General features: G+C 38.6%; 1 protein-coding gene across 4 annotated transcripts in view; it reads left to right on the plus strand.

The window, feature by feature from the left end:
• LOC131237572 (uncharacterized) overlaps window positions 1-21,036 on the plus strand; it is a 41,243-nt gene extending 20,207 nt beyond the window's left edge. Inside the window, exons 8-17 of one of the 4 annotated variants that reach the window (XR_009167319.1) lie at window positions 3,395-3,475; window positions 8,374-8,439; window positions 10,406-10,561; window positions 13,590-13,667; window positions 17,836-17,874; window positions 19,021-19,103; window positions 19,234-19,306; window positions 19,791-19,984; window positions 20,477-20,548; window positions 20,839-21,036. Coding sequence is in view for 3 of the 4 variants with exons in the window: in XM_058235432.1 (XP_058091415.1) it covers window positions 3,395-3,475; window positions 8,374-8,439; window positions 10,406-10,561; window positions 13,590-13,667; window positions 17,836-17,874; window positions 19,021-19,103; window positions 19,234-19,306; window positions 19,791-19,961 (747 nt within the window). In the remaining variant the exon portion in view is untranslated. Of the gene's footprint in view, window positions 1-3,394; window positions 3,476-8,373; window positions 8,440-10,405; window positions 10,562-13,589; window positions 13,668-17,835; window positions 17,875-19,020; window positions 19,104-19,233; window positions 19,307-19,790; window positions 20,137-20,476; window positions 20,721-20,838 lie in introns of those variants that run through there. The other 3 variants (XM_058235432.1, XM_058235423.1, XM_058235410.1) reach the window with 3 other exon arrangements.
• Window positions 21,037-24,255: the final 3,219 nt, after the last annotated feature.

A 24,255-nucleotide genomic window follows, 5' to 3' on the forward strand; every position in this document is an offset into this window, starting at 1 on the left:
TGGGGGTCACTCTTTTGTCGAAAAAAGATAACAATTCATATAGCCTTTATTTAAGAATCTTAAGATTAATCATATGACTACAAGTTTTTTTTTTTTTTTTTTGATCGGTAACTATTAAGTATTTTTCTTGAACAGTAATATTTAAGAAAATCTAACTTAGCTTATCATTAATAACCAGAGACACTCATTTTACAATATTATATAATATATTTATAATAGATTTATGGAGGAATGCTAATGTCCTCACCTTCATGGGGACATTAGCAGCGTCCTAAAATTTGTTAAGCGATACGTGGCACATCTAATCATCTATCCAAACCGTTCATTCATTTCATGGTGAAAAAAGTAGGCTGGGTTGGATGATCCTATCCATCCAATCAATAGCATGAAAAATGGATATTCAAGATCGAGAGGGAAGAGAAACAAAACAGGTCCAATCATCATCTTGAAACATCTATTGAATAGGTCTCACCATGAATTGCTTATGATTCCAAAGAAGCACTTGGTATGATGATGCTAACCTTAGGATTTATGACTCATAAAAAGGGAATCCTTGTAACGAAGTGCCCACATTTTAAGGGTTAATGTTTTTCAATTGGTTTTCACATAGATTTCCACAGATTGTATGAGTGAATGGACGATTTGGATCGTGGCACATGTCACTTGAAAATTTTGGGGCGTTTTAACCAAAACTTCTGTTGATTGGACTTTGTTCAACTCATCAGTTGTGTTGGTAGCATACTAGTTTATTAAACCTCATTAGCTCCATTAGTCGAACTACATGACATGCGCTTGGGTGCCATGCAGGATTTTGTCATGGGAGAAAAATAGGTTACTAAAGAAGGGAGTGTAAGTCTAACAGGAACAAGCTGACAAATGATTTCAAATGTCATGTGGGAAGAGATTGGAGAGGTCAATCTACTATAAGAAGACAGCATGGGCACTCAATAATGCATAACCATGCACTATGCTTCTCCAGATGGCACTTCACTTCATGGCAATGTGTTGAAAGAGTTTTGTTTAGAATGTAAAGTAAGACTGGGTCAGCGAGTGAATGAGAAAACTACAAGTCCCTTTTGGGGCATCCGTTGTCTATATGAGATGGAGATCATGAATTATATCTCTGACAGAGCAAAAGAAAAATAATATAACAGAAGAATCACTGTTTTTCAATGACAAAAGTGCCCATGAATTACAGTTTTGGCAATTGGCACAACCTTTGAAGCTAGAGTGGGAATGCAATCATTCCCAGCTCATCTCGAAAGAAATGGACTTTCATCCGTCTTCTAGCTGTTTCTGTTCATGATTTGTCCACTGATTTTGTCTGCCATTAGCCCATGAAGGGGTTCACTTCTTTTTGGCGGTTCACCTTAGTGTCATGTGGTTCTTCCCATGTCTTAACATTGGAGAAATTCCAAATTTGGGGCGGTGCTTGAGGCCAGTACCAGGATTATATGTTCTCAAAATCTATGGAAGTTCAACACTAGATTCCAAAATCAATGGCACAAGCCCACCCTCTCTTTGTTTTGTAACATGAGATTGATCACTTCCTTATCTTGTTACCTATAATAGAGAAATCTTGAGACCATGATGTAACAAATGCTCTTCCACTAGAATCTCCATCTTCTCCATCATCAGACACCAAAGGCTTATCTATTCACGTGGTCTCTGAGAATGTCCCAACCTCGATTAACAAAGAGAGGTAGACTTCCTTCCTCTCCATCTGATGCAAGACAATTAACCACTTGCTCTAAAAGCTCGAACTATTAGAGTATGGCGAATTAATCCCTTTATCTCATGGCCCAGGCCCCACATCTCATGGGTTAGGACCTCGGACGAACCTCCCCTTTATCTCATAGCCCAAGCCCCACATCTCATGGGTTAGGACCTCGGCCAAACCTCCCCCCGTGGGCCCCAAATCACATGGGTACCGCCTCACATGGGCTGCCCATCCCGAGTGTGTCCCCGCATCCCACAGGCTACCCCACTCGAGCCCGGTGTGACATGCGCATTAATCACCCCCGGTGAGGAGTCTCGAACACGAGACATCTTCCGTGGGCCCCGCCCACCCTGAGTGTGCCCCGGCATCCTACAGGCGACCCTACTCAAGCCCGGTGTGGAAATGCCCCTGCATTACCATCCCCTGAAGGAGATAAAAAGGATCGCACAAACCCCAATCCCATCACTGATCAATAAGAACATGGAAGCAAACATTTACAGCCTTCTTATGGATTGGTCTAAAATAAATGTCCAGGACATTTTGAATTAGACAAAATACCTAAGCACAATGGCGTAATCCTGCCCCTTTGTGTTACTGCCTCCACATTCGTTAAATATGGTAGAAGAACACTCACGTACCGATGGAGAAAAGAAAAAAAGAAAACCTAAGCTTCTGATTGCCCTAGAAGTCTCATCAACGATCATTATACTTTTATAAGAGTGGTTTCTTGTCAACTAAACATGCCATAGGAGCATTCTGTTTTTTTTTTTTTTTTTTTTTAAAGTGAGGGGAAAAGAGGCCTTGCCTGTTAGAATTGTTATGTTGAGATATGTCCCTGACTTTTTGGTTACATGGTTCATATTCAGCTTCCACTTGACCTTTAAATTGTTTACTGCATATGGATAGATTTAGGTGGAGCAACAATCCTAGAGGCTTTACTTTTCAGGAGTGTATGCCATTTATTTTCCCCTCCATGAATTTGATATTCTTATGAATTCAAATTATAGTCATTGAAGAAGTAATGGTTCTCACTTGAAATCAGGGCTCTCTAATATTTACAATAAAACCATGACAAGTGACAGAAAACCCAAGGCTTGATAGGAAGAACATGCTTACAAGGAAACCAAAAATCACCATCAGGTAACCGATAAATGTTTCCATTAAAGCACTCGCCAAACATGTATCTATATTCAGCGGATGGCTTACCTATACTGATTATATTGCTAGATGGAAGTTTCTATTTGCTAGAGCCTTTTGTGAAAGCGTTCCCAAACAGATATTTGTATTTAGTAGTGCGGTACTCGCTACACTGACTGATTTCAATTGCTGGAATGCCGTTTCCATTTGATTGCCAATCATCTGGTTTTGCTCATGGATGAGGGCATTATCTATATACAAATGATTAGTAGACCTGAGATTGTTTATTTTATTTATTTACTTTTTTTTGGTCTTTTGCATAGTCTGATGTTTATTGGACTTATAGTAGTTTGTCTTGTCATGGATTTAAAAGTTCACTAAGTACATATCACTCACAGTATTCATGTTGCAGCTGCTCATTGTATATGAATGTCTCAGATGTAGCCACACATTATTAGTTTCTTTTTCTCCTTTTCTTCAGATTTTTTGTGCTATATTTAAAGAATTTCATGTCCTCATCTTCTTCACTCATTTCAGATAGGACATGTGACAAAAACTGGAGATATAGCAGGGCCTCGTGTCTTGGAGCACATCGTGGATGCTGTTTTATATATGGAAGTTGGTATCATGTTATTTCGAAGAATCTCTTTCAATATGATTGTTGTCATAGAGAAAATGCATGTTTCTGTGGTTGTGCCCTCAAGGGACCCTAGACTCAGCTGTGCTGTTAACTCTGCTTAATTCAAGACAATAACTGCACAAGAACACAAATTAATGATATTTTATGTTGTGAATTAGGGAGAAGGTTTATTTTGCTATTCGATTTATTATTATTATTTTTTTTAAAACCTAAAAACAAATAGCTTGGTTGTTGCATTTTTAAAATTCAATGCCAATCAATCTGCATATTTATCTTCAGGGATTGCTCCTGCCTGGAGAATTGAGGTTTTGTTTTATCTGACTGTTAATATGTAATAGAAATACATTTGACTGACTGCAAAGCTACATGACATGGGGCTGTGGCCCTTAGAACATAACTAGGGAAGTGCTTCTCCTATATACTCTCAATGCTTGCTTTCCCTTATATACTGATTTCATGTTTGAATTTTATTGGTATGATTTTCCTTATTTGCCAATATATATTGAAATCATAACCTGATTGTATTGTATGAATAATGAAAAGTAAACAATGTTGTAATCATTTTTTTTGCAAACTCTTAATAGTCCACCATTTATTTGCTTCCATATGCATATGGTGATTCTTAGTTGGTTACCAATTCTATAAAGTGTCAGACATTGGTCAAATGGAGCAAGTAGAGACTGGGAAGCAGAATGATGCGCAGATTGTTGGAAGTGAAAGTGTTAACACTATTGGGTGCATATTTCTGGCCATTATACTAATAGCTGCAAAAGATTGTGAGTCACATCTGAGCTTTGAGCCATCATTTAATTAAAAGAAAAAGATCTTCGTCTCATGAAAATTAACGTGTTATATAGGGGTAAGTTGTTCTAGTGGGACGAAATGGCAAAACAGTTTGGGCCTTAGTTGTGGGGACCTTACCTGGATGCTGCTTTTGCTTCGAATCGCGCTTCTGCTCCTGATTTCTAGTTTATTTATTTTATTCTTGCTAACATTTTGAAACGATTGCTTCCAAGCTTCCGTATGTGAATTTGTTGTCACTTTGCTTTGTGCCTCATGCTTTAATCTGGCCATGTTTTCCAGGGGTAATTGGTAGTTTGGTAGTTTTTTAGTTATTGAAGTCCATTCAAGGATAGATTGGTCATTAGAAGGGTCATTGAAATTGTTTTATCATTAATTGGGGTTTTCTGGGCAAATTTTTGTGGCCTTCAGCTATGGTTCCTGGATTTGTATATAGGCTTGGAGTATTGATATTCAGGTGATAAGATATCAGTATGGGAACAGGAGATAGCATGATATGACCGTGGTGTATCTGACTCATCACTGTCATCATCTTAGCCATACTCCTAGCAGTTTGCAGTTGGCTTTTATGATACAACAACAACAGTTTTACAACTGGCTGGCCAACAAATATTAGGCTCCCTCTTTTACTTGGTATATTGGAACTGGCTGTTGTGATTATTTGTCTACTTTTCACAAAATTAATGGTGATTACTGATCCTTCCTCACCCACCCAAATACAATCACCCTTGGAGGGCCCATGTAGGATCACTATTATGTATCTTGAAGGCATAAAATACCAAAATTTGGAAGGATCATTTGTCTATTCTCATATAATCAACTATCAGTACGTTATCGTTCCTCATCAACCACCCAAATACAATCACCCTTACAGGGCCCATGTAGGACCTTATCAGAGCTGCTAAGGTCAACTCCCTCTTATTGGCCCTATTCAAGGTTTTTTTTTTCAACACACACACACAAACTCATCCGCTCCATGAGATTAAGGGTTCCATCATTTCTTCTTTGCTAAGGTTCCTTAGAAAAGTCAGATTCCATACCACCTAGTCCTCTGCATAGTTATAGCACTGATAGACCATAACTTCATTCTCTAAGTGTCACCTGGTACAAGCAAGTTTAGGCAATATTAAAAGGTCTATCACCATGCCAAACATCCTCCTAGAACTGAAGCTGTAAACCGGCCCCAATGTTGAAGGCAATTTCCTTACCAAAGATTTTTTCCACCCCAAAATTTACAATCCACAACCTAGCCACCCTTTAATGTGACAAACCTTGGTATGCCATCCTCCTCATGAGTGTCGTATTTACATGACATCTTTTGCTTCCATGAGCTTCCATCTTTTGACCCAAATCTTCATAACCATTTCCTTGCATATCAACAGCCATATCCTTCAATGATTTAATTGCCACTCGCTCTTGCATTTTCAGCCTACACAAAATTCTTAGTCCATCCAATGGAATTTATGGCTTTCTTCTGTTCCTCTCTAGATATAGTTCCTTTGCGTTCTCTCCAATATGTTTATCATACTTGCATGACTATGGGAAAGGGACATAAAGTAAGCCGGCATGTTGTTCACCAATGATGGTTTTAGCTTTTAACAACGTGACCCTCTTGCAAGGACAGGTGTCCACTTCAACCGGAAAAAAAAGAAAGCGTTTTGCTGGCTTCTTGGAACAAAGAGGGAGACCGATGGTGGGACTGTGATTTGTCAACTCCCCCCAATTTGACTCCTAAATCCTAATAAGTCATCTTTGGGAAGTTTTTCTACCCTGAAACAGCCTCTAAGCACCTCAAAATCTTCTTCAGGTTATTGCTATGGGATGTGTTTGAATCATATAATAGAATCTTGTCATCCAGAAAAAAAATGTCGGTGGGAGACTTGGAAATTAATTTTTTCCACCCTCAATCCACTAAGAACAACTTCCTCTCTAACCTTCTCCAACATTGTGCCAACTGCTAAGGGCCTCGACAGCCACATCAAATAGGAATTGGCTCCTCCTGATTCAGCCCCCAACCATGGTCATAAATATCCATTATGATACTGCTGTATTATGTCCTTATCATATCTTTATCAACCTACTCTGATACGTGATACGAGCGCAAATTTGTTTGCTTCAATACATATATTTGCACACACAGGGGTATCAGCCAATACATGCCGTACTGGTGCTGATATGGGGCTAATACAACTAATATAGGCTGATTTGGCCATGATGGCCCCATTTCAGAAAAAGCTTTCCAACTTCTACTTATATTTCCACTTATTTCTCATGTTAACCATAGAGGAAGTTTAAAAACTCATTTTATACTAAATATAGGCTTAGTTTGGAGATCAAAACACAAGATTTGAGTGATGTTCGATGAATTAAAGTGGAACAGACCATTTTTGGGAAAATTTTGAAGGAAAATAATATCACCTTTTCATTTTTGTATCATCTTTTTATTGTTTTTCAATATAATGGACCCTAATCTATTAATAATGCTTGATTTGTGTCTGATTGGAGCCTATTTGGTTGATATTCAAAATATCAAGCCGACAGACTATTCTTACCAAAGACTGGTTTGATACACCACTGAATCAGTTAAATCGCTTATGCTATGTAGCCTGTAGCTTACACTATATAGCTAGCGTAGCCTTCACTCTACACACCACGTGAAAATAGCTCAATGCTCAATGCTACAGGAAACATTACATAAGCTATGTAGCGTACTCTAATCACTATGTAGCCTATACGCTATGTGATGCAGGACAATTAACCACTTGCTTTAAACGCTCGAACTGATAGAGCATGGTGAATTGATCCCTTTATCTCATAGCCCAGGCCCCACATCGCATGGGTTAGGACCTCGGCCGAACCCCCCTCGCGGGCCCCACATCACATGGGTACTGCCTCATATGAGCCACCCGCCTCATATGGGCTGCCCACCCCAAGTGTGCCCCTGCATCCCACAGGCAACCCCACTTGAGCCCGGTGTGAAAATGCCTCTGCATTACTATGTAGCATACTCTAATCACCATGTAGCCTATACGCTAAGTAGTGTACTCTAATCAGTATGTAGTTTACACCACACATTTCATTAAAACAATCAATTAATATTTTCAATGATTTGTTACATTTTGCTATATTTTACTAAAAATTAGTTAATGTTTTCAATTCTTTTAGTGTCATAATATGAGCAACAATATTAAATAAATTCTGTGGCTATTTTTATTTTTGTATTTACTTTTTGGCCTATATTTCTCATTATTTTAGTTAAAAATCTAGATGCATCGTGGAGCTTATGTTACACTCTACATAGCTTATGCCTCGCACTTCAGAGAGGTGAACACTGCACTGCAGGCAATTTGCTAAAACACTGGATTGAATACATGTTAAAAACATAAAATTGGGATAGATTACAGTGTTTCACAGTTTTTCCTATTTTTGATAAATTTTCAAAAAAAGTTATGAGGAAAAATGGGCCAATACAGTACGATCCCCTTATTGTATCATTTTTAGCGCAATCAATACACCAATACGGTCGGATATTCAAAACCATGCCTTCTACCCCCCTGTAGAGTCCCTTAGGTGTCCTATTGACCAAAACAGGAAAGTATATGGAGTGTGGACTACACATTCCAGTATGTAACTTCTCTATTGATCCCCAAATCCAATCTCAACTTGTAGAATGGGAGTTTCAGTTCACATAATCGTAGGCCTTCTGCGTGTTGTGTTTAGAAATAACCTGACGCCTGAGCTCTCCGTGCCTTGAATTGATATATTCATGAGCGATGAAGGCCCCATCGAGAATCCAAAGAAAGAATGCAATACAACTTGCAAACCGATGAGTTTAAAATATTTTATTTTATTTTTTAATCTTCTCTTTATATGTACATTTGTCAATAGGACTACTCAAGTTTTTCAGTTTGTAATCTATAAGCTATTTATAATTTTGAATTGTACATCATAGTTATGCATTCATCTTACTTCATTTGCAAATGTTTTCCTGGTCTCTTCATGTAGTCCATTAAAAGTTTCTGAGTTCATTGTTTTGGATCCAACCTCACTGTTACATATCATTTTACTTTTTCAGGGTGAGAAGTACTCGTCTCATCGTTTACTGCGATCAGTGAAGAACCGTTTTGGGTCCACCGATGAGGTCTTTAATGCTATGTTTTTTTAAGGCGGTCTCAAGTCCAATGGTTTCCATCCACCCAGAAGATTACTTCCAACATATTATGTGGATATGACATCCAACCCTTCCAATAAGTTGGTCCCACCATGAGGATCACCTAGTGCAAAAATTAGCCACATTTACTGATCAGGTGAACCATACCATAGAAAACAACATCTAGCCATTGATAAATAGAAAAATAGAAGTGTGGTCCTCTCAATGAGAAGATATGTCTGATTTTTACACCTGGTGGTCCACATGATGGGGCCAACCTATTGAATGAGTTGGATGTCGCCCACGCATGAAATGATGGAAGTTATCCACTGGGTGGACTGTTACTTGTAATCCAACCAGCTGAACTTCAGACCACCTCTTTTTTATTAAGCACTGTTCCTTTTTAATGTTCATCCCCATGGCCATGCATGATTTGGTATTTCTCCCTTACACAACCATTTGGATAGGGTTAAAGTAATAATAATTTATATCCCTTTTTTTTTATACTTTAATTATATTCTTGACTTAACCATTGCTTTATGATGTCTTTGAAGGCTGCATTCTGTTACTGTGACTTCATATGCTTTCGAGGTCCTTATAACATGCCATGTGTCTATATTTATTTTCTTCTTTGTAGTTTCTATATATTTGAATCCTCTGTATCAGCAGATCTTTTTGTGTTGCCTCAGTTATATGTTGTTTCTTATTGGTATTGCCTCAGTATATGTTGTGTACTTGTGTTGTTTTTATCAAGACTTCTGTTGTCCAATGCCTTTGTTTTCCTTCTATGATATTCACCAATTTCATTTTTTCCCCCTTTCTGTATGACAATTCATCTATAGGTTCGTATTTCATCTATACTTTACAATTTTTTTTGGCTGAAATCTGAACCTATCAATTCTTCATGATGCAAAAGACAACAGTGACTGACAAGGATTACATTCCATCCTTTCTTTCATATCCTCATCAATCAATCACACATGCCCGCAGACACTCTACTATGTGATGTTGTTTGAGGCCACGTAGGGTAGTAATTTGATCATCTGTGAGGGCTACTGCCCTGGAAGCAGATTGCATCCTGCCCCCACCTGGACAGAAATCGGTCCAGGCAGGGGCTTGTGGGGTCCACCGTGATGAATGGGTTTTATCCATGCCGTTCATCCAGTTTTCCAGATCATTTTAGTACGAGAGGCCAAAAATGAGGGAGATCCATTGCTTAAATAGACCACACCAAAGGAAGCAGCGGCGATAATGATGCCCGCCATTGAAACCTTCGTAGAACCCACCGTGATGTTTATTTGTCATCCAACATGTTCATAATGTCAAATAGACCTGGATGAAGGAAAAATACAAATATCAGCTTGATCCAAAACTAGCGTGGCTCCCAAGAAGTTTTTAATGGTGAGTGTTCAATCCCCACTCTATGGTCCACTTGAGCCTTGAATCTGCCTCATTTTTTGGGTTCATACCCTAAAATGATCTTTCAAAATGGATGGACGGCCTGGATAAAACCCATACATCATGGTGGGCCCTGCAGAGGGGCACGACGCAATCCGCTTCCACTGCCCCCTTGGCTCACTATTCATTATTGTAGCCTAAATTTTGGGTTCAGTTTTTGTAGCGCTTTAGGGTAGTAACTTCTTAATTGTTTTAATTAGTTCCTTTATTAATTTTTGGGGGGATTTTGGAGATTACCATGAAATCTTTCTTTGTGGAATTGGAGTACTATTTATGGGATTTTTTTATTTTTCATTTTATTGAGTAACCCTAGTAGAAGAGATCTAGATGCTTATATCCTAACAAAAATTGATTCAGGAGTATTTCTCCTCTAAGCTGATAAACCCTTTGCATTACCTCTCTAGTTGAAATGTATCCTACAAATGCTCCATCAGATTATCAATAGCCATGGGATCTCTCTTCTACTTGTGTGACTAACAGATTTGTTTCTTTCTTTCAGCTTGGGGTATTTGAAATGTCACAATCTGGACTGCAAGCTGTGTCAAATCCTAGTGAGATGTTCTTGAGTGAAAATTACTCTGATTCTGAGGTTTTGGCTGGACTTGCTGTTGCTGTAATTATTGATGGGTCTCGAACTTTTCTTATTGAGATTCAGGTATTTTTACCAATGCCTCACGCTACTTTATAGCCTGTTTGGAATGTATAAAGACTTCTATCTTGTTTGAGCTCTTGTTTTGCTAGGAGATGATTTCCAGCTCCTTGTTTAATAAGATTATCTAATTAAGTCCATCTTTTCTAGCTTTTTCTTGAGGTAGAAGTAACTTTCTTTTTAATAGATTCACCCACAATGGTGTTTACTAGAATGGCTTCTTTTGGATAGAAGTAAGTGAGAGGATCTGCTGCTATAAAGATTATCTAAGTTATCTAGTATTCAATATGTGTACACGCGGTGCCATGTACAAGATTGGGCCTTTCATCTATTGGACCCTACGATGGCGGTTTTACCCCTGAAATCAGAGAGATTGAGCATTCTGGGCCATTGGATTAGAGGAGTATCAAAAACTACAGATAGGTGTTTTGGGAAAATTGTAACCAGCAGTAAGTAAGAAGAGCCTTCCAGCTGATGGTGGGACATTTAGCTCTTCTCTTTGCCAGGGAGAAGATGTGGGTTCGATCCCTGCTATCCGCCCACGGTAAAGTAATTTAATATGATACGTGATTCAGTATGTGGTGTTATTTTTTGGCATGTGGCTTTCCACAGTAGGGAATGAAGAACAGTCTGGATCTCAAACATAGCTGCCAGTTGTAATGATATTGATTGCTTGATAACTAACTCAGATATCAGCCTTTAGCACTGGATACTTTCTTTAAACTTAAATTCATGATTATGATTTCTTTTCTTACTATAAATTGTATGGAGGAACTAAATCACAAAAGTCTCAAATTTGTTTTGGTGCCCATTTCAATATGCCTGCTGAAACAGTGTCCTGGCATTTGGTTGGCTTGGCGATTCGTTTTGGGAAAAACTGTGACAAAAGTATTAGATAAATGAAAAAAATTGAATAAGTTGCTAAGAAATTGAGAAAAATCTTTGTAACACAAGCTCACATAAACCAATACCATTCATCAAAATCACGTTTAACACCAAAATGAAGGCACATGAATCTAACCAAACTGTGATGAAGCTGCTATGTGAGAGCTTATTAAGTTCAACACATCAAAATGTAACCACTTTCATCTCCTTCATTCCAATTGTAATTTTCATCGTCATTTCCTCGTTTACTTCTCTACTTATGTTGATTGTTAAGGAGATGTCATCCTAGATACTTATGCCTTGACAAAAGCATGTTCTTCACATGCTCATTCTTGCCAGCCTTGGAAATAGAAAATACTTCATTGAAGCTTGAGATTGTAACAGATACTAATGTCTATACCTTTTGATGGAATGGATATGCTCAACACATTCTTGAATCTTCGCTCCTGTTGAAATTGTCATCATCATCCTCTAAGCCTTGTCCCAACTAATTGGGGTTGGCTACATGAATCCTTTTCCTCCATTCCACTCTATCAAGGATCATAATCATGTTTTACTTAACGGTAACGGTGGCAACTGTTATGCGCAGTGTTTTAAATAGCAGTAGCGTGTTGCGCAACATTCAACCCTCTGTAGCGTGTAGTGTAAATAGCGTAGCTTATAGCATAAGCTACATGATACTTCTATTTTTTAATTTAAAAATAGGAAAAATATAATAAATAGTAAGAAAGAAAAACAAACAATATAAAAATGCCTAAAAGATTATTCATTTTTTAAAAAGGTATAAACATGTTCAAACAAGTTATTAATTATCATTTAAAGCCAATCTACATATATAAAGTTACAAACCATATCAAATACTTATCACATCAACAATTTTCTTAGCAAGCCACTTTAATTAATAATATGTCTAATTAAAACAACAAGTCACAACTCACAAGTATGAAAAAGAAATAAAAATCCCACAAGTTAAGAGTATTAAGTAAAATACATATGACATCAATACTAAGATGGGTTTCCGAAAACCCTCTTTCGAAATCCTTTTTCTTTTTAGTTTTAAAGGATTTTTAGTGTGTGAGTTTCACGCCAACTTTAGCAAAGGATCATCACCATTTTTAGTGAAAGTAAACAAAGAAAGGTTTGATTTTTTATTTTTATAAATGCGAGTTTTAGACAATTTTTAACAAACAAAACTTGAGAAAAAAAATAAAACACTGTAGCGTATGCTACAAGCGCTACACGCTATGTAGCTGTAGCTTACACTACAACCTCTGTAGCATACGCTACAGGGGATTTACGCTATTTAGCTACGCTACGTAGCGCTACGGCTACACTATGCTCTGAGCGCTATTTAAAATACTGACACGTTACTATGTCGTCATGGCCGTTACGGAATAAATGCTCCATAATGGTCCGTTACGGGGCCAATATAGGTTTCCTTAGGAAAAAGAAGAAGAAAAAGGTGGGAACGGTATTGTAACGGTAATGGTAGTGGCCGTTACAGCCACTGTTACTGTTATGGAATACCTTGGTCATAACTTCAGTTAGACCATAGGTCATCAAGTCTTTGTTACTATCTCCAACCATGTCCTTTTAAACCTTCCTCTTGCCCTTTTAGAGTCTTCATCTTGCACCTACCGAACTCACTCCTAACTGGCACAGTCTTGGTCTCTGTTGCATATGACCAAACCATCTAAATCTACTTTCCCTCATCTTGTTACCTATTGGTGCGACTCATAAATTCCCTCAAATGTAATCATTTCTAATTCTAACCTTCCTTGTCTTGCCACTCATCCATCTCAACATCCTCATTTCAGTTACATGTCCTATGACGTGCTGAATTTCAGGGAAACCAAATTGAAGTCTTGTCCACCATTAAAATTACAAAAAAAAAAAAAAAAAACAAACTGAAAGTTTCATTCTGCAGAAAGTGAATTTAGCTTCATATTAATTTGTCTGGTACCATCAATTCTTTGCTTAAGCATGACAAGGGTTCTCCACATGGTGCACCTCAAATTGAGGAATATCAATGCATGTATTCTTTCATAGTTCTCTCACTAACTGCTGATCTTGGTTTCAGTTATCTGCTTGTATTCTCTGTATCTTTTCTACAGACTGCTTTTGAAGAATTGGCAGGTTTTTTATGCAGGCGTTGTGTTCATCTGGCTCAATAGATTCAAGGCATGTCAATGGAGTCCCAAAAGGAAGAGCTGACATGATTATTACTGTGAGTGGTTGTTTAGCTAGGGCTTTCAAGAATATGTCCAAATTGTGCTAACAATTTGCCTTTTTTTTTTTCCCAATGCTTTTTCCCTTGTTCCAAATGATTGAGAACTTCTCCAGATGTTGAAGACTAGTAAATGATCATTTCATGCACACCGTTTTCACATGGCCACATGATAATCTCTTTCCAGCTTGCTAGTATTTGTTATATCAGCATATGCATAATTCAAAACCAGGCTGATCAAGTGGGTCTCACTTCCATGATGGTGGCACCTTTTCCAGCACTCAGGAGGCATGTGCAATGAGAGATCTTCTACGGAAGAGGGTGCAACGAAGTCTGGTTATATGGGATGGCTGAACGTCGTTGGATAAGTACTGGGAGGGAATCTGCTTGAGAGTCACGATGATAGTGGCATGCCACTTATCTAACAGTAGATTTGGCAAGAAACTTCTAAAGGCAATTGAGCCAATGTGTGACACTGATGAAGTCCTCCTAATGGTTGAAGTGGGATTTGATATGAAGTGAAGTGCCTGTATTGGTTGACCGGAGCAACCAATAGGGTGTTCTCAAATAGAAGGGACAGTTGAACAGAATTGTTATGAGAAGCACAGTGGCCTCCTGATTTGAATGATCGAAGGAAAATCAGCGTCTTTTATTTCCTTTTTTCCTTCTGCATATTTTCTGATTTGTGGGCATAGAGAATCTCATATGCAGTGCGCGTGGATCAGAAATGATACCCTGGTGGATGAGTACATAATCCCTTGCTGGGGAAGGAGAGGTCTTAAGTCGTCAAATGCGGGCCAGGCTGATTATCTTGAAATATTTTCCAAGCATGCCGAGGACAGAGAGGGCTTGTCTATAATCAAAATGATAATTAATCGAAGCTAGCTGAGGCTGATCTTCATTTCAAATATATAGTCTTGAGCAGTTGATGCACCCTTTTACAGTTCTTTTATTATGTGCCTAGAACTAGTTGCATCAGTTTGTGCTTCTGATTGCCAGGAGAGGCATGTCTCAAATGCTCACCACATTGCATGAGCTGTTGGCATGTAGAGAACTTGAGCAAGGATGTCCAGTGATAGCATGGAATTGATCTGGGCAGTAATCATCTGATCATGATTGGCGCATGCCTCATATTCAGCGTTAGGTTCAAGTTGAGTGGCATGTTTCTCACCTCCATTTACAGTACATGTAGCTTCAACATACCAAGAAGGGAGTTAATGAGCCATTGGGATTACTGCATGATTTGGCTTTTCATGGAATGTAGTTGTTGGTGTAGAGTTTGATGGAGACAAATTGGGATATGCACTGGATTGTTTGTTGCAGGTGTGGGTGACCCCTAGAACCTTACTAGTTAGTCACAAACTAGTGATTTTGATCTCCCTTTCTTTCTTTTAACAAGAACAAAAAACAAAATGAAATTTTATTATATCCAAGAATGAATGGAGTTACACACCCATGAGTGCCTTATAGAAGCTTACATAAAGAAAACCCTATCGATATGCAAAATACATAAAATGCCCTCGCTTATGGTCTGCTGAAACACAGTTTTAAGTGAGGATATTTTAGTCATTTTTATTAGGGAGCGCACCCTTATTTTAAATAAACATAAAACTGATAAAATTAGAAAATAACTCTTGCCATCCCATGCACAATCATGACAAACTTTGAAAATATTTATTCATTTCCGTATCTCTACTCCATATCTATGCAAGGGAGGGGCTAGCATAAAGGATTGTTATGGAGTTAGCATGAAGGATTGTTATGAATATATAGGGAGCATTGTTGGTTGGAATTTCTTGTGTTTTGGAATATAAAGGATGAGGAAACTGAAAGATTAAGGAGCTTATGTGCATGCTAAAAGAGGTATTTTTCCATATAAATTAGGCAAGAAGATTTGGATGGGCATGTCAAATGGTGACTTCTCTTCAGAGCATGGTATTAAAAAAGGTCACAGCTGTTATGTAATGGTGACTGTGGGACCCGTTATGTGATACAGGGCCATAATGCCCATTCTGAAAAGAAAAAGGGCCCGTAATGGGCCTATTCCTCCTTTATTTATTTTTATTTTTATTTTATGGCTACCGTTACTGTTATGGAATACCTTGCTTCAGAGTCTCGATGGTACGGAAAGCTATCAGCAAATCGAGGCCCATTGAGATGACAAGTGGTGCTATCTCCAAGGGGGGTTGCCTCATGGGAAGTGGTCTGCCGTTTCCGGTCGAATGCGATGTTCAAATGCATTATTTGGATCTATAGGTTCTTCATTTCCCTCTCTTTCCAAGTCCTTGCAAAACGGGGGCTGGGTTGAAGGATTGTTATGAATATACAGTAGGCACTATTGTGTGGAATGTGTTATTTCCTAAATCTAAAGTGAAAGATGAAGAGGTTATAGCCATGTGAAAGGAGGTATTCATTGTGTGAATGAGCACCGCAAGATTTGGAAGGGCACCTCAAACAGTGACTTGTCTTTAAACTCTTTTCTCGTTGATCACTTTAGACACCATTGAGTGTTCTCCACATGCAAAGGTGTTAGGGGAATTGCTTAACTCTGAGAATGGAGGACTTTGCTTGGATTCCTTCAGCTAAAGTACACCTCCCAATAACTTGTGAAAGAGACCTAACCTTTTCTAGCATTTACTTTCTTTGGTGAGGAAGAAGTGGAAACAACTGATCTTATTTTCATGCTGTGTCATTTGGGAAAGAACAACTTTTACCTCTTTGGGATTTGCTGGATTTAATATGGCTCTTTCAGAGAGTGAATACAATGTTGGCGGGATAGAATCTTTGCAATTAGAGGTGTCATTGTTTGGAGAATGGTTCTTGATTCCATAATGTGGGTTTGTGGAAATAAAGAAGCCGTAATCCATCAAAAGAAGAGTTGTCTCTTCTAATATGCCTATGGGTTGGCATTTGTGAGACCAGAATTTAATAGGGCACCTAGGATGAATTCCTCCATTATTGGAAAGCGGCCATTATCTTCAGATATAGGATTCCAAGAGTCTAAGCCTCTTGGTCTCCTTCCCTCTCTTGGAATTGCAACTTCTATGGTTGCTTGGCAATCCGGGTTCATCCATGGTGGGATGCATATTGTGAAATAAGAAAGGAGATATCATTTTCTCTTGGTTATGTGGAATGATTGGCTCCAACCTTCTAACCCAGATGCCTCTCCCTATTTGAATCACTCTTCGTACTCGCAATCCTGCTCTCGCTTATGAGCCATTTATACTTGCTAACAGTTTTGAACTCCTACACCCAAACATCTTGCCACTTTCCTTCACGCTATGTGCAACTATATTCCAATGAGACAGAAGCTCTAGCTCTTCATGAGGGCTTGAGCATTTTCAGTCTCTCATTTTTTTTTTTTTTTCTGGGGATTGATGGTTGGGGTCGACTCTGGTTACATTATTAAATGGATGTTTTCTGCGCAGCCAGCACTGTGGAATGTAGCTTTGATTACTTTTCAAAGTTAGAACTCTCGCTTCTTGCTTTAATGGATCTACGTCCAACTATTCCAAGTGATGCAAATGGTATAGCCAATTCCCTCGAGAAAGAGGGAGTGACGAGAGGTCACTCGTTATAGGTGCCTCCTTTTCATGTGTAATTTTTAGCCTTTTCTACTTTTACTAAATCTCAGTTATCACTAAGAAAAAAGGATTTTTAAGACTGAAAAAAGAAGGGAAATTTTAAGAAGAAGAATTTAGAGTTTTAGAGATTACCATTTGTCAATGATGTCAGCATGAATATTGGAGGGGGCGACTCACACCGTTGTGTTCCCCAACTTTCCAAACAGCCTTTTAGCCAGATCTTCTTGCTTGCAATGTGGTTATCAAAAGCTGTTTAGAACTAGAGCAGTATTGTTCACATGCGGAGAATTTGGATTCTCCAACTAGAGTCCTGTGTTGCTTGTTAGTACAGTTCCCTAAATGTTATTACATGGTTCGTTGACATGAATATGCAAATCTCTGACTTTGTAGTAATATCATGTATCCTCGGGTATCTATGAAGGTTAACTTGTCATTGCAGTCAATTTGTTTCTTTTGTCTGTTTCCAGAAAATTCCGATCAGAATCGTATCATAACATTGTAGTATTCATAAATAGGTACATGCTTATTCTTTTTTAAATTCTGTTTGATTTTTGATAATGAAGTACACAACTTTGACTTTGTAGGTTCTTATGAAGCAAGCTGGCCTGAAGCTCCAGAACAGTGTAAGATTGAGTCTGCTCATCTTTTTCCTAGTCTTTCCTTTTATGATCACATTTAATGTTGCAATAATGAGATGATTAGTTTAGCCATCTTCTGTGCTTTTCGTAAAGCCCCCTACTGATTTATTATATTAGTAACAAAAATTTTGATGCTCAAAAAGAAAAGGAGGGACCTATGGGATATACCATTACAAAGGACTGATTCCTTTGCAAGAGAATCTGCCAGGGAATTAGCCTCTTAAGAAACCTCCTTGAACACGACTTGCTTACATCCAACCATAGCCTTAATCTCCTTTATGATACAAGCCCTTTTCAATGGCACAGGGATAGACTTAGGACTCGTTTGTATCATAAGTCGTTTCGCTTTAGCTACTTATTTCTCAAGTAGCTGGTCTCGGTTTCTGCTTATTCAGCATATAAGGGCATGTTTGGATTACCAATTACCATCGTAATGTAATGTAAAACACGTCATTATGACCTTTTGTCATCATTTGGATAGAAGCAGCTTTACCCATTAAGGAGCTGCCCTTTTACTACCATGAAAGACTTGCACATCTTGAGATAAGTATTTTGACTTTCTGTTCTTCATTAAAATCAGCCAAAAAAAAAGAGACCTTTTCAAGCTTCCAAGCCCCCATTCTATGAGGAATACCTACGATCCAACACCCTTCGGAATTGCCATATATGCTACTAGTGACATTCCTCCATGACACTCCAGATTCTTCCCCAAATCTCCATCACCATTTCCTAAGCATAGCTACATTCTTGTCTCAAACTCTTTCAATCCTAGCACCCGCATCCCTCTCGGACTTTTGAACCTTATCCCACTTAACCAGGTGATATTTATTACCTTCTACCTTACCATCCCACAAAAAGTCTCCTCAAAACTTTTTTCGATTCTCCTCATAATCGTGGACGGCATCATGAACAGGAACATGTAGTACACAGATTGTTGAGCACCGATTTAATGAGTTATTCTGATGCCCAGAGAGAGGAGATATCTTCCACTCCAATAATCTATTCTCAATTCTTTCAATGATGGGATTCCACAAGGAAGGCGTGGCAATGATAGAAGATAGCATCTCACTGGTATATGTTGTCTGAGTATGCATATTTGATAAACTTCGTTGCTTGGTTTTCTCTTTGCAGGCCATTTTCTTGAATGTTGTAAGTGGACTGGCTTTGACAGAGACTGGAGGGGATCTTGCAATAGCAGCTGCAATTTGCAGCAGGTATCTGTTCTATTATGTCCTCCAGCTAGGTTACAATGTAGTGCAGTATGATGTCTCACTGTGTCCCATTTTTATTTTTTATTTTTGTGCAAAAAAAATGAATGGATTCTCATCTCCTTTCATATATCAGCTTCCTGGAGTTTCCCATTCCCAATGATGTCGCATTTATTGGAGAGGTCGGGCTTGGTGGTGAGCTTCGCACGGTATGCAAATTTTACCAATCTCTAACTTGGATTTCTAGAGCAAAATTGCTCTGAATAACTTTTGAAACGGCAGTAAATCAATCATGTGGCAATATGAATGGTCCTTTTAAGCCATTTTCCTTGTAACCAATGCAATGTGTCAGTCCAGAGATTGTTGCATTGTGCGGCAAGCTGCATTGTAACTGATTTAGTGGAACCTAAGGCAAGTTTGTCTGCAGAACCTTGTTCCATACTTGCTTAAAACTTAGTCGATACTGGATACATAACACAAATGGATACCAGATGAATAGGTCACTCATTTGGTCCGATCAACCTACACCTGATATGCAAGTGGAGTGTAATGCATGGGTTAGATTGCCTTCAAGCATTGAAATAACTGTTCTCTATCAGGAAGTTGACTAGCTATTTTGACTGCAATTTTTCTCCTATTGGTTTTATTTTGATCATCCATCTTACTCGGGCCCACCTCTTTCTGTTTTCTAAGGTTCCCAGAATGGACAAGAGGGTGATTGCTGTAACTAAGTTGGGGTACAAGAAGTGTGTCATTCCGAAATCGGCAGAGAAAACTCTAACTTCTCTTGATATGGGGGAAACAATGATTGTCGGCTGCAACAATCTGAAAGACGTAATCAACAGAATATTTCGTGCAGACTGAGATATGGTGTTATTTGCTCCCCTGTATGTGTATTACCATAAATCTCTTTAATTTAATGAAGAAGAATGATTGGATAGCATTGTTTTATTATTGAAGATTGAATTGTCCTATAACTAAATATAGCTAAATCCTTTTAGAAGAAATCAATGAGAAAATTTTGGTTGTTTAGTGAAAACCAGGACTGAAAACTAATCACGTACTGGCAAGGCTACCACCTGTGGTTACTGTATCATCTTTCACACCAACATGACACTGGTCTAGGGCATCAGAACCGTGAAAATTTTAGTACCCACCATGTAGATTATCCATTTAAAAAATCAGGCTGATTGACACATTAGGTGGCCGACCACTGCAAGTTGAGTTGGACCCTCAGTTATCCAAAATAGGTCAAGCTGTCTGATGGATTCAATTGGCCTCACTGCTGGAACATTCAATCTCTCCATTTATTTAATTTATTTTTAATATCCGCTGAAAGATTGCTAATGCAATGACCATAGTTGCGTCTGTGACTTTAGGATGATTAGTGCTGATTACCCATCCAAAGACTGGAGATTGAGAAGAGGTAGGGACGAAGATGCTGGCTTAAGGTATGGAGCCTTGCTTGTGACAGCTGATTTAACAAATTCTACAGTTACCAAAATCACTTTACCTTTTTTGAGTAGAGTTGGCCCACTAATCCAGTGGGGCCCATGCTGACAAGGCCATCACATTCATACTTTTTTTTTCTTTTAATTCACTTGTGCCAATGTATTCTGTTGGATGCTGAGCCCTGCAGGTGGGCCCCACCATGAAATTATCTTGCATTGCCTTTTCAATTTTTGATTTATTGGCTGTTCCATCTGATTGAAGATCTCAAGCTTCTTTTTTCTTTTCCCAGTTGACGTGGGCTCTGCATCTCTGCCCTCTATTCATGCCAAAAATCAAGAAGTCGTGATCATATCATCAAGGATACTTGCTGGAGCATGGTCCATCCATGGGTGGCCCAACAGACCAATGATGGGGGGGGGGGGAGGGAACAGTAGTATATATAATCTCAGGTGGAGAATCCCCTTTTATTGTATCAGACGGAGATCATCACGTGCCAAACTTTACACCCTTACACCGCATACTGCATCAGGAAAAAAATAAAAAATAAAAAATCTTTTAATATACTTATTTTGTGTCTCCGAGAAATACAAGCACAAGGTAAAAATACAGTGACATATTATAAAAATACTCTGCTACTGAAAAAGGTAAGAGTTTAACGAAAAGAAAAACATCAATCTCCTCTTTACCACCCATCCTATCTTACCTTCATCCATGCATTTCTCCCCATCCAATAACATTGGCTGTTTAGTCCAGCAACAACCTCGCGCCCATCACATCCACCCACGGTTCAAAAAATATCAACACCTTAATCTTCTCTCAACCAATCAGATGCATTTTGATTATTGAAAATTTAATTGAATGAATCCTACTAACAATCCACACTGAAAAAACTGTTTCATCTCCACCATCAATATCAACAGTCCCAAAAATACAATCAATAGCATGCTTTTGTCAGCATGGATGCTTTTTTTTTCCCCATAAACTATAACAGATTCCTTTCTGTGCAGTAAGAAACAGTTTAGGACGACAGGAAACGTGTTGTAGTAGGTTGTAAAGCGGATCACTTTTTCTAAGACAGATTCCCACTTTAGTGAAGGAATAGACAGAAGATAGGTACATTCAAGCACCTGGTTTGCACTAGGCAACATGAAACCTGGATGGTCAAAATCATCGATCTGGACCGTCCATATTTGCTACATTTTTCGTTGGCCACCATGAAAACTTGTATTGATGAAAGGATGGTAACCTGGGAAACATAAGCCTTGGTTTTGCCAACCCACAGATGGGATCAAAATGGTTTTCTTGCAGACAAGTTATCCAAAGTGGGACGGGTAAATGGACAGTCCAAATTGATGATTCGAGCATCCATGTGTCTAAAAGCTCATGTAGATGATATACGTGCCAGCATGGCACAAACGTGAGAGATCCAATCCATTCATTCCAGGGGAGCCACTCTGTGGATGTGCTGGCTCAAAAATTAGGTCAATTCATTAGTCAGGTGGGCCATTGTTTATTAAAGGAATTCACAGTTGTGAAAAACTTAGCTAAAGTTTTCTAATCTGTCCCACGTGCTAATATCAGGGCCCAAAAATCAGATTGGTTAAGACTGTCCTGACCTCTGATTAGTGGACCTTTTTCTTTTAGAATTTGGACATTAATCATCTATTAAATGTCCAACAATCAGCCATTTAGGATCATACTTTCGGTGTAACATATGGGTTATCCTGGTATTTTGACTTTGGACGGTTCAAATTTGAGGTACATGCACATGGGCATTACATATGAAGTGGTTGTATGATAGTGTTGGTACATGTCAGTAAAGAATTACCAGGGTATTCGATCCGACGCCTTACAATGTAAGTGGGGCTTATGAGTCAGTAATCCAGACAATTGGTCTGTTGCATCCACCATGGAGGGAGTTTTTTTTCTTTTTCTTTTTTTTTTTCTTTTTACACACGCACACACACCCCCACACACTCACGCCACACGCACACACGCACGCCGTGGGATTTCACCACCGTGGGTACTCGAACCCTTGACCCGGTGTTGAAACTCCAGGGACTCTACCACCCGGGTAAGAGTAAGGACCATGTATATATTCCCTCTGATCTTGGGGCATTTTTCAGTTGAATCCGTACCTTTTTTGTATTTCTCTTAATTGAATGGTTACAAATTTACAATCGTCCTTCCATGGTGGGATGCAAAAAACTTGCAGTCTAGATCCTACAACCATGGACCACACTCATAATATGTGGAGTGGACACATGCTCGCACTTGCTCATACGTTATATACACATCAACAAAACAAGGATCATCTTAACCTGGTGTCCAATTTCTTTCCGGTGTATGAGTGCTGTATGAACACACCTTAGTTAGATTTCTGCCTTCTTGGCAGGTTTTCCCAACTACTACTTTTAGAGGTGTGTACGGCCTATACATAGTAATACATCAATTCTAGAAAAGAAAAGATCTTTATAAACTTTACATAACCATTCTCACGGCCTGTTTGGGGGGGTGGATTTGGAAACCCCTGAATTTGGAATCCTCCCGTTTGTGTTTAGCACCCTAGATTCAGAATCCCTTGTCATTCAAAATTACTTGTGCATGGTATATTTACAAGGGTTTGAATTTAATTACTAGTTAATAATAAGCCCCTTGAAATATATACATTGTCCGAAAATGATGAAATTTTAAGTCTCAGATGGGCCACAAGCACATGATCGCATTTGAGTGACTAACCAACAAATTTTAACTGTTAATTTACATGGACAATGTTTAGACAATGCAAATTATCCTATTAAAATAACTATAGTGAAGTAGTTGATAATATGATAGTTATGGGAAATCAGCAATGGGCCATGTCCCCAATAGATTATTAGCATAGGGAAACACATGTGTAAGCAACTCTTAGATGGATCCCCAATTATTTGATGGTGCCAAACTCTCAAATCTTTCCAAATCCATGGTGCCAAAAGACCCCTTAAGATTAAACTTTTCGGGTGAAAAGACACTTAATAATCTTTTGTTTTCACTTTTCTTTTATTCATTCTTTTTTTAAATACCACACGATAAAATATCAAGTATCAACCTTGGATTTCAAACCCCCTCTTTGAGGAGATTTGAAACCCCCAATTATTTGATGGTGCCAAATTCTTGAATCTTTCCAAATCCATGGTGCCAAAAGACCCCTTAAGATTAATCTTCTCGGGTGAAAAGACAATAATCTTTTGTTTTCACTTTTCTTTTATTCATTCTTTTTTAAATACCATATGATAAAATATACTTATGTTTTAGTAGTTAAGATGGTTTTGGAGTTCTCATTTGATTTTTTATTTTTATTTTTGGTCTAGATCAAACAAAAACCTCAACGTTGTGAACCTTGCACGTGTAAAAGAACCATGGGTCACTTCTCGCTCATATTGACGGTGCTGATGAGGAGATAGTATAAGACTTAAATTGGTCAAAGGTGGAAATCACAGTGATAATGTATCTTTACAATGACTCTGGTTCTTTCTGGCCTCACTCTCCCTATTTTAGGAGCTGCCATGAATTCATGCATAAGCTGGCTTGGATGGAGTAGTTTGCATTGAACTGCTTTGCTTCTCCCTGAAAGGCCCCCGGGGTGGGTGGGATCCCTGACCGTGGGGCCCACTGGGATCCAAGCCGTCCATCTGTTTTGAAAACTCACTTTAGAGAATGATCCCAA

The sequence above is a fragment of the Magnolia sinica genome, chromosome 1, assembly GCF_029962835.1.
Source record: "Magnolia sinica isolate HGM2019 chromosome 1, MsV1, whole genome shotgun sequence".
Lineage (NCBI taxonomy): Eukaryota > Viridiplantae > Streptophyta > Magnoliopsida > Magnoliales > Magnoliaceae > Magnolia > Magnolia sinica.